At 38.1% G+C, this 11,211-nt stretch overlaps 1 protein-coding gene across 1 annotated transcript; it reads left to right on the forward strand.

The window, feature by feature from the left end:
- The first annotated feature begins 1,975 nt into the window (after positions 1–1,975).
- Positions 1,976–6,153, forward strand: TMEM18 (transmembrane protein 18). Its single transcript, XM_010184533.1, has 5 exons — positions 1,976–2,023; positions 2,273–2,393; positions 4,738–4,792; positions 5,806–5,899; positions 5,989–6,153. Exons 1-5 carry the CDS (start codon positions 1,976–1,978, stop codon positions 6,076–6,078), a joined length of 408 nt encoding a protein of 135 aa, XP_010182835.1. The 3' UTR covers positions 6,079–6,153.
- Positions 6,154–11,211: the final 5,058 nt, after the last annotated feature.

Below are 11,211 nucleotides of genomic sequence, written 5' to 3' on the forward strand. Positions count from 1 at the left end.
CGCTCGCAATGTGTTGCAAAGGGGAAACCTGGGTTTTGCGTCCTCACCCTCCTCCCTCTCTTTTTCTTTCCTTCAAACCGACCTTGGTGTTCTTCAAAGTTGTTCTCCTCGGGTCCCACTCCTTTCTCCACTGCAGGTCTCCTCCGATGGTTCTGGAGATTCCCGTCTCTCTCTCTTTTTTTTGGGATTAAACTGCAGTGGGGTTTAAGCTGAAGCTGTGGTCCGGGCCAGCCAAGCCCAGCCGGGAAAGGCCAGGGCCGTGGCACCCGCACCTGGGGCTGGGCTGGTCAGAGCCGATGCCAGAGAGCAAGCGGGGCATGACCTGCACCTCCCTTAAATACATGAATTCACAGGGGCACTGATTACCAAAGACACAACCAAAAACCCCCTCACAGAAAACCCCATACATATGACTATTGCAGGCAATTACTGACCAATTACAAGAAGCTGATTTCTCATTTACAAAAATCCAGAATAATTTGATTTGCTGCATTAGCTGTAAGCTTTTCCAAATGATAAGTCAGTTTCTTCTAGTCTTATTTCCCAATCTACAATGTGGAATCAAAACTTCTTTTTTCCCCTCAGTCATAAAATTAAGAGCAGAATGGTAGTAGAAATTATGGCCTGTGTATCGCCTTACTTAATTTTACAATCCTTTAAGTAAAAGCCTCAGTTGGTCTCCAGGTATTATTGTTGTTGAGAAAAAGACCACCAAAAACCTAGACCGAAACAGGGAAACGCATCTTTAGTTTCAGGTATCTCATACTAAATTGCAGAAGTGTGACAGTGAAAAGAGAGTAGTTCACAGTGATGACCTATCTTGGGCTATATGGTAGACTAAACAAAAAACGTATTTGTAGTATTTATTTCTACACGCACTTCCAAGCATTTTAAAAAAAGCCGAAGCTTCACATCTGATAAGCCTAAGTGTCAGAAAAAATAATTTCATGAAAGCAGAATGTGGAGCTATATATGACATTATGGTTTGTTTGGCAAAGCTAATCCTAGTAAGATTCATGAAGTCTTCTGGCTTAGTTGATAGAAATCTTGAGTTTGAAATCGCTCTTTAAGTGATAGGTTTTTAAAAGTGTTTGGCTCTTGTAGACTTACATGCATTTAGCAAAAGGAAATATAAATGACAGGTTTAACCTTTTATATGTCTTATTTTCACTTTCCATTGTATTTTTTTTTCATTTAGGAAAAAAGAAAACAACAAAAAAAAACCAGAAAAAACACAACAAAAACAAAACAAACAAAAACCCCATCAACAAAAAAAACCCACAAAACACAAAAAAACGGGGCAGGGGACCACCACACAAACCAGTATTTCTCACTTAAGTTCCTGCCTGGACTGCTCAGCTGGGTTTTTTGGCAGAAATTTCCAGCTGTGTGTAAAACTTTTTTTTCCTGCGCTTCCATCCCTGAAGCGGCTGAAGCTGGACACTGAGTGTTGCTGAGAGAAGACCAAAAAGGCAACACCAATGCTAGGCCACCAATCCAAAGTGCCCTGAATACCCTGACACGAGCCTGACTGCACCAAGCAAATGATGACAAGAAAAATCTCCACTAGCTTCCTAACTTCAGTATCAAATGCTAAAAACATAACTAGAGCTTCTTACCCCATTTCTGAAAAGCCAGAGTTGTCTTTAAGGAACACAATTCCAGCCACAAAATCAGGAGAGCTGGTTCTGACTTGGTATAACCCTCAAGAGAGGCAACTACTGGGGTGCAGAGAGCCATCTTTGCTCATCCTCCCAATATACGAGACCGGCAGCCATGCTTTCCGCCTTCTCAGCGGATGAGGGCAGCCCTTGAAGCACCACCACCCCTAGGGGCAGACGGCTTTTTTACTCTCCATTGCCCCAGAGGGAGGAGCGAAGATTTCTCTGCCGTCCAACCCCTTCAGGCTACGGCCGCGGGACACGGAACAGGTGGCCGCCGAAGTCTCGCGAGAGAGTGGCGCGCTGCCGCAGCCATGGAGCTGGCGCTCAGCAGCCCGTCAGGGCTGTCTGGCATCTTGGCGGTAAGGAGGGAGCTGGAGCCGGGCTGGCTGCTCGCCTGGACAGAGGGGAGAAGGCACCGGTCACTCTGTGTGCGTGTGGGGGACGCTCGCTCTGAGGTGCTCAGCTTGGTACAGGGCGGGCTGTTGAGCGCGGTTCGTGACTGAAATCGGTGTTGTTTCGGTGCGGGAGAAGGAGAACTGCTCCGCTTTGGCTGCCTGGTGACACTCCTTCTCCTGCCATAGCCTAATTTGCTTTCATTTCGTCCGTAGAGGACGGACTGGTCCGAGCCCTGGCTGGTAGGGCTGGCGGTTTTCCACGTCCTCTGCTTCCTCCTGACGTGCGTCTCTTTCCAGCACTACCGGGTGCAAATAGGGCACTTCCTCTGCATGGGTGAGTGCTGTATTTATGCTTCCGTGAACGAGCATTCGGCTGATAAAGGGGCATGTGTATTGTTTAAGCTGTTAATATTGTCAAATAGCTTATTTTGGTGTCTTAATGATAACGGTTTTCTTCTTGTACTTCCAACCCAAACCATTCTATGATTCTACATACTTGCACAGCACAGTTTTATAATTTACAGCAGGTAAAGTGAATGCAAATTAGTATTTTTCTCGTAGTAATGCATATGTCTGTACATGATAAAGTGTTATAGAACTTGCTATGACCTATTAATATGTATTTATTTAGTGTCCAAGACTGTATGTAGTAGTGACTTAAAACTCTGGCATTACTGAGAGTCTGGGATAAGTAAGGTTTCTGCATGGTAAATGCTGTGTCTGTCACAGCTTCCCAAGAAATTTTTGCCATACTGGAGAAGCAGAGCAGAAATCAGCTGAGAGCCAGTGGTTGCTTTCCACTCTGCCTTATTCTAATGCTGCACTTCAGTGAATATGGCCAGCTTTCAGCTGGATTGATTTTTGGATTGGGTTTACCATATGCCCTGCTGTGATAGTGACATGAGGAAGAGGAGCACTGGTTTGATACATTGCAGTAACAGCTTACGTTATCTCACAGTTTATCAGACTTCAGCCTGAAAATCCACAGTGGCCTTGCCTAGCCAAAGCTGTGTCTTTATGGTTGACAGGCTGAAGATAGGGTACTTGGTTTAATTAAGATGGCATGGATTTACGTTAGATTCATGTATTATGAGTCATATGCTTGGTTCTAGCTATGGGTTGGATTTTCTAGTGAGTTCGGGTTTTTTACGCAGTATCGCTGTTCTGTCATGCTTGCAGGGTAATGGAGGAAGAATGAGGAATTAAAAGCGATTTGCAGGCAGATGTCCACTTGAGGACCGTGTTGACTTTTTAAAATACCATTTAGTGAAGTAGTCAAGCTGGCAGAGGATTTATAGCTTCCTTAAAATTGCAAATAACCTAACTTAGCTAAAGCTAAGGTTTCAGTAACATTACATACCCCCAGAAAGGAATCTCGAAACCTTAGTAATTTCTGTATGTCCACTTGCAACTGCAGAGTTTAACATGATCTACAGAGGGCAAAATAATAGTGCCCTGTTTATGACGCATAACGCCTGAAAATTCCCTATAAGAGTACAGGCTTTTCTTTCTTAAATTTAATATTAGACATTCAGAAATTCCAATGACATGCTGCTTGCTTTAGACTCTCTGTGTAAAGTATTCCCGGTGTTAATAACACTAGTTTGAACATTCAAGTTCTAAGTACATTGGAAAATGCAGTTGAACTGATCATTGCTGGCTTTTTAACTCAGATATGATGTAAACTTGCTGTTAAAAAAAAGAATGCATAAAAATATCCATACTGACTCCAAGCCTTGTTTGTACCTGAAAAACAGAACCACTTTTGATGTGTCTGCAATATAAATAATTTTGTATTGTAGATAATGAGAAATAACTGAGGAAATAATGAAATGTTTACATTATTTTGCCTTGGCAGCTGAGCGGCTATGTTTATACTGTGCAGTACGAAGCATCAGATGATGACAGAACAAGATGGCACTTCTTCGTGTCACCAGACTAGTTATTTAATTGCCTTGTGCAGGTCATCACTGAATCTGTTTTTTTTGCTTTGTTTCTTGGGGAAAATGATACAAGGACAAACTTAAACTTTTGTAGTTGTATTGCTTTTCTGTTAAACGTGTTAAACATGTGATTGCACTGAATTTGCTTACAGTCTTAACGGCTTCATATTGCATGTAATTGTTGAGTGAGAGTATGCTAGTTTTCACCTGATTGCAGCAGACTGCTATGCACCTGTTCAAAAAAAGTTTGTATTTTACCAAAATGCTTGCGTATAATTAGTACCCTAACTTCAGACAGTGGTGTTAGGTGTTAACAGTGTGACACCATAGTATCTGAAATGATAACTTAATTCCATACCAGTTTTGGGGAGTGCTGGTGTTTCTTTTTACAAACATAACCTAGAAGCAGTCACCAAGATTGTTGGAGAAAATACTGATTGTTTTCTTTTTTTTTTAATTCGTTTGTATGCTGAGCTCTTTCTGTAAGCTCACATGAGTAGGATTTTGTGTTCATTTGTTTGTAATATAGTGGGTATGTTTTGTGATCGCTTTAGTCTGTATGAGACATTTAAATCAGAATTGGTTTTGTGCAATTAAATATTAAATGTATAATTTAATCTTCTGAGGATCAAGGAATTCTAATATCTGTTATGTATACATCTTTAGTATACATGGCAAAACTGATGGCAGTTTATTTTTAAATACTGAATCTAATATTTTTCTTTTGTTGTACAGTGGGCTTGGTGTACTGCGCTGAATATATAAATGAATTAGCAGCCATGAATTGGAGGTAAATGTATTCACTTCCTTTTTCACATTTAAATGAATCTGAAAATACTGGTTTTTCATATAATTGCCAGAAAACTTAAAATTAAGGAGAGTCACTCATGCCTCATCAGTAGAATGTAATGGCAGAGAGTCTGTTACATTGATCAATATAAAACCTTTGAAAAAAAATTATACAGTACAACATAGTTATCATCAAGCTTGTAAGAAAACATATTGTTTAATAGCTAGTATGTATTCATTATACTTCTTAAAATCTATGTTTATATGGATGGTTGTAAACTAGTCAGATAACTGAAAGAAAAGCAGACTGGGATGGTTAAGGGGAAAAGTATGTGAGCTTTGATTTTTTGTTTGTTTGTTTGTTTTGTTGTTGGGCTTTCTTTGGTAGCTATTCATACTTAAGTTGGTTAAGCACCACTTCTCAAAAATATTGCTCTATTTTATGTACTTACTTATATGCATAAAAAAGTATTAACATTTGTCTGCTTTACTAAGCTTGTGTACCAGAATTAAACTGACGGCTTATTTTCATAAGCACTCGAATAACCTTTCCATGATGAAACTGGAAATTAAGTGTTTAATACTACTTTATGTGGGCATCTAAATCTTTGTTTCACTTCAGGCATACAAGACCTAAATTACAACTTTGCTACGTTTATTATTTCTGTTATCCCTTCTAATATGGGTAAGCAAAACGCTTAAAGTAATTTCAGGATAAGCATGATTTTGATACACAATTATATAATGTTCAAGTCACATTAGTAAGTTGCTCAATGTACAGGTTTTTTATTTAGGTTTTGTACAGTAAAACTTTAAAGAAAGACTGATATTGTAATAAATACTCAAAACTGATGAGGCATTGACTGTCTCTTTGTTCTAACTTAATACAGTAGAATGCTGGCCTATGCTTGGGGATCTCAAGAAATAGGATAATCTGTATACTGTGAAAGTCTGTTACGTGAACTATACTGACTACAGCTTCCTCTTTTATTTTTCTTTATTTTATTTCTTCAGGCTGTTTTCTAAATACCAGTACTTTGATTCAAGAGGAATGTTTATTTCACTTGTGTTTTCAGCACCACTGCTGGTGAATACTATTATAATTGTGGTATGTATGCATACACTTATATGGATGTTTTCATTAAATTGGTAAGTAAATATATATGGATTAGTTAAATGTAATAATTTACTTTTCAGATCACCTGGGTTTACAGAACTTTGAATGTAATGACTCAACTGAAGATGCTACAGCAGAGAATAAAAGCAGAGAAAGAGAAAAAAAAGTGAAAGCACCTAACACTATTTTTTTTAAAATTGTAATAGTACTTGTGAAGGTAACGAGTCCTTCAGTCTGTTTATTCAAAAGCAGCAATGTTTTTCTGTATGATGTCAAGAGGACTGTGCAACCTCTGGCCATGGACAATGACGTAAAAGCAGGTATCTACAACACATTTGAATTGGCTGTGAAATTGAGAAACCCAGTCTTAACAGATCTCTGTCCCCTTCAATGTAAGGTGGTTTTCCGCCTTGACCAAGGCTACGAGTACTGGTGAGACACAATCTCCCAGTCTCTTTCCATTTGTCTATGTGTTTTTTAACTGTGTCTTAACTGTGTGTTTGTCAAGTGTCCAGTCTTCTGCTGCTTAAGCCAATTGGAACAGTGTTGTAAATTCCAGTAAATGAGGGATTGTATTCAGAATACCTCAGGAATCCATGCTTCTGTGAAGCATTTCACTTCTTTATAAACCAAGTTTCATACTTACTATGTGTATTGTATGCCAGTAGCATTTTATAAATAAAATTATCCACTGTATCTTCAATAGACTTAATTTGTATTGATTTTAATCAGCATTTTAGTTCTTTTTTTCTCATAAAAATTTTTAGTTTGGTAAAATCTTGTACTTACATTTATGTCAGTAATTCAAAATTACCTCTATATTTTTTCAATTTACATTTCATGATTTTAATGCCACTAGATAAGTATCTTTCCTTAAAACTAGATGAAATTTCTATAGTTTCGGCTCATTTGTAGAACAGAAAGGACCAGGAGAAACTTTATAATGTTCTGTGCAATTTTGTTCCTTTTTATGCTTTATTTTATTTAATAAATAGCTGAAAATGAAAAAATAACTCTGGTAAAATGAAGAAAACTTCAGTTTTTCTCTGAGTAACCTGTTTTTATTGGATTAAGGAAATTTGGGGGACGGAAGTGAACACAATGAAAGACTGTCCATACATATTTAGTAAAAGTTGTATCTGGAAGCATTTAAACCTTTATGTAGAGACCTAAACTTTTTTCTAAAATAGGTATCATTTAAGACATAGGAAAGATGGTCTGCAAAATTAAACTTACACTAATGTGAAGAACTGTTGAGTGCAAAAACACAGAACACTGAGTTAATAAGCTAGGTAAGTATTTGTGAAATTAATTTTAAATACTTGAGTGGTCTTCACAGCAGTGGAAATATGGACCTAAGGGAGATAAACAGATCCATATGCATACACAATTTGCAAGTCTTCTAGTTAGGGAGAGAGCGAAACTCTTTCTGGAGGGCTTCACAGCATTGTGGAAGGGAAGTGCTGAGATCGGTTTCTTTACTTTTCCCATGGATTAACATAGCACAGCTCTCTTCACTCATTGCTGTATTAAGAAGTACAGACAGCTAGGCTACTTTATATTAGCAAACTAAATAGATACAGGCTTGCTATATTGTCCCATAATCATCCATTATCCATAGTGTCAGCTGTCACTTCCAAATATCTTTAGTGGTCTGGTAGATAGCATGTGCCTTTTAGGAATGACTTGCGGAAAGAAGACTCCGCAACCTGTAAGGTTGTAAAGTAGGTATGTTTATTCCACGTGCGGGCGCACGGGGAATTTCTCCTCCACAGACATGCGTACCTAGAACAGCAATTTCCCTTGATTTTATACAGTAACATAGTGCCTATTTATTAAGCGCCTATACATATTCATATCCTTCCGCTGAAAAGGCGGTCCTTTTCCAAGAAGTCCTTTGCATGTGCTCCACCTTCTTCTCCCAGTTGCGCCTGCGCAGTGCCTCCTGGTGGTCGTGGGCTGGGGTATCAGGGATGAAGTAAGTAATCTTCATCATGTTGAAGTCCCATAACCTTTTGGCACATGCTCCTGGAACTTCTCCAAGTCACAGAGTCGGTTTTATCTGGTTTTTAGGTCGCTTCAGTTTCTATTTCTCTATACTTCGTTTCCCTTATTCAATACCCTATTGTTAGTTAGTTACACGCCTGCTAACCTCAGTTTCCTATTAATTTCTATAAGCTATTCAATTCCTTGGTTACGTGATTGCTAGGTTTTACCTAGACCCTAGCCCTAAACTACAAGCCCCTCATTGGGGGGGGGCTGTGGCACCTGACCTCAGCACCAAGGAACAGGCATCTTTGATACTATATAGATAGATGTAGTCCTCCCAGGGTGGTTTAGAAAAGTTCACCTTTGCTTCTACAATTTCATGAGGAGAAGTAGGCAGTTTTTCATACATGGTTTTAAGCACGACCACACAAATATTGCACTCTTGACTTTCCTCTTGTGAACTGTTCTGCGACAATATCAATGCACAGTTGTTTTAGTGTCACGCACTTAAAGCTGTAGTACCTTGTCATACTGAGATACCATCTGTCATTAATAGCCTTTGGCTTCACACCATGTGTGAATTTGATTCACAGTAAATGAGATGGTTCAGAGCAGCCAAGCAACAAGTCTCTTGCAATGGAAAACGTTATGCCTTATCTAGTACATCCAAGGAAAACTTTCCCCAAATAGTTCAGTATTTTGTCGTCCTTGTGAGTTAGGTTGGAAAAAATGAAAATTCTCTCTTCTGTAAGTATGTGAAACTGGTGATATACAGTAGTTAGATATCCTTTCTAGCATAACATAGACAAGATACCAGAAATTATTTTCTCTGTATTGCTCAATTTTGTGTTACTCTTGCTTGGCACAAGATTTGTTAGAGAAATTCTCTCTGCCTTTGGGATCTCTTTCTGCCTTTGGGATCTCTTTCTACCTTTGGGATCTCTTTCTACCTTTGGGATCTCTTTCTACCTTTGGGATCTCTTTCTACCTTTGGGATCTCTTTCTACCTTTGGGATCTCTTTCTACCTTTGGGATCTCTTTCTACCTTTGGGATCTCTTTCTACCTTTGGGGTCTTTTTTGGCCTTTGGGGTCTTTTTTGGCCTTTGGGGTCTTTTTTGGCCTTTGGGACCTCTTTTGACCTTTGGGACCTCTTTCTACCTTTGGGATCTTTCTCTACTCTTGGGATCCCAAGTGAAATTAAAAAATCTTGTGCTTGCTTAAATTCTCTTTCGTCTTCTTCTCAGCGTAGTTGACCTTTTGGGCAGTATTTCATTTTGTGTTGCATTATTGGAGTAATTTTGCCCTGCAGTAAAAAATCCTTGGGTATTACATTACAGCCTTTTAACGAAGTTGAAGAACAAAGAGGCCTAGAGTGTGAGTGGCAGGCACTTTATTTTTAATTAGAAAGTAAAAGTCCATTTGAGCTGTATATTTGTTGATTTCTGATACCACCAGTGACATAATGAGTCAGCTAGGACGCAGATCATACTTGGTTTAGAAAGTATCAATGTGATGGGGGTTTTTATGTCTTCTGAAAGTGTTGCTGACTAAAAGTATAAACAGCTCCAAATTTCAAAATTATGTCAGTATTTTTTTTAAAGACAAACATCTCAAAATGAACACTTCAAAATTTTAAGCTTGGTGTTTTTAAACCTTTCCTGATCACTGAAACTATGAGTAATTGTAGCAGTTATATATGATAAATTCTTCACAAACACGAAAGTATGGTTTCCATATATATGTTTGTCAGAAGAATATTCCCATTCTCTACGTTTCAGAAAGACTGAAACTTTTATCTGAGTTGACCACTAGTTAACGCTGCCTAAGAAACACTAAGTTTAAGAGCTAAGTGAAAAACAAACAAACAAAAAGTAGGTGTCTTTAACCATAAGAGAAACCCTCAGAATTAAGTAAAGCATGGCTTTTCTTCATTATGTGTCTGGATTTATGAAGTGATAGTTCAATAACATAATTTAAGGGCCTACTTGCTGACAAACCAAAATAATTGCATCATGAATTTAGAGACTGTTTTGCCCACTTAGAATTTTGTATGTGTAAGTGAATGAGAGCCAAATATTTAAGGCTGGTGGAATACATTTGCTTTTAATTAGGAGATCTGAATTTAGGTTGCTTGCAAAAGAGCCTATTTATTTCAATTTGGAACATGCATACAGAAAAGCTGGTAGCTGCTCGGTTGGATCCTTTGGACAGTGGGATGGGACAGAGGTGGTTTGTTACTGGTTCTGTGTATCTTGCAAGGCAGTGATTCAAACCTTTACCTTTTCTTAACATGTCTTTCCACAACAGCACATGGTGTCAGCCAGTGTGGAAAAACATTAAAAGGGAGAAAGTAATATTAACGTGGCAGCTTTACCATAGTAGAAAGTAGTTTTGTTGCATATAAATCTGTGAAAATGTAGATTAGCAGAATTTAGTTGGCAGACTTCCTGGAGTTTGAAGTTGGCCATGTTCCCTATGGAAAAGTAATAACTGGGATGAGATGAATTTCCAAGCATGAGAACCTAGAATTCTTTTTTCTTCCACATCCACTGAAATGCCATATCCTTAGCTTGGAGTGTATTTTCACCACTCTTTGGCCCAATGAATCTCTTTATTCTAGACAAAAGGGAACAGGTCAAATAAGGGAATTTGAATGTCTGTTCTTCAGGACTACTTACTAGCTTATAGATAGCTAGAATATGTGTTTTGCATATCCCCATCTCCTATAAATAATACTTATCTCCCAAAGGTGCAGACAAACAGTAAATTGAGGTCCTTGTGTGTATTCTAAAATAAGAACTTTGAAGGACAATCTTACTACTTTTCATCAGCTGGGTCTTGAAAGAAGGGATCTACTCCAGAAAAGCTGTGTTAGATGATCATCTGCAGTGGCTGTGAATCCTAAATTGAGGAGAATTTCTTTCCAGACTTTGAGAATCATAAGCTCCAATCTTGAACTCTGTGTTTTTATAGGAACTGGGAATGTCAGGAAAAAGAGGAGTAGTGATTCTTTGTGTGAAAAGATAAGAATACAGCTGTAATATAGGGAAGGTTCTATAGATTTAAATATGGCTAAGCATTTTTGCTTACTTTTATTGCAAGCTTGATTGAGAATTAGAAGCGAAATGTTTAGTTTTTCACTGTAGATAAATACACCATTTTTAAAATTAATATATCGAAGTATGTTTGTTTAGGAAACTCATTGTGCATATTTGTCTATTTAAATGTTTTAATGTTTTAAAATATGTTTTATATATTTTTCTGTGTTTCAACAAAATACAAGTATTCGTGTTTTTCTGTGCTTCAGGGAAAG

This window comes from Mesitornis unicolor, unplaced genomic scaffold (assembly GCF_000695765.1).
Source record: "Mesitornis unicolor isolate BGI_N332 unplaced genomic scaffold, ASM69576v1 scaffold2635, whole genome shotgun sequence".
Classification (NCBI taxonomy): Eukaryota; Metazoa; Chordata; class Aves; order Mesitornithiformes; family Mesitornithidae; genus Mesitornis; species Mesitornis unicolor.

What these genes read in the sequence shown, in the direction of transcription:
- TMEM18 (XM_010184533.1), top strand. Translation starts at nt 1,976, where the DNA reads ATGGAGCTGGCGCTCAGCAGCCCGTCAGGGCTGTCTGGCATCTTGGCG. An exon ending in GGCTGTCTGGCATCTTGGCG is followed by an intron (nt 2,024 to 2,272) that starts GTAAGGAGGGAG and finishes TTTCGTCCGTAG; the next exon opens with AGGACGGACTGGTCCGAGCC. An exon ending in TGAATACTATTATAATTGTG is followed by an intron (nt 5,900 to 5,988) that starts GTATGTATGCAT and finishes TTTACTTTTCAG; the next exon opens with ATCACCTGGGTTTACAGAAC.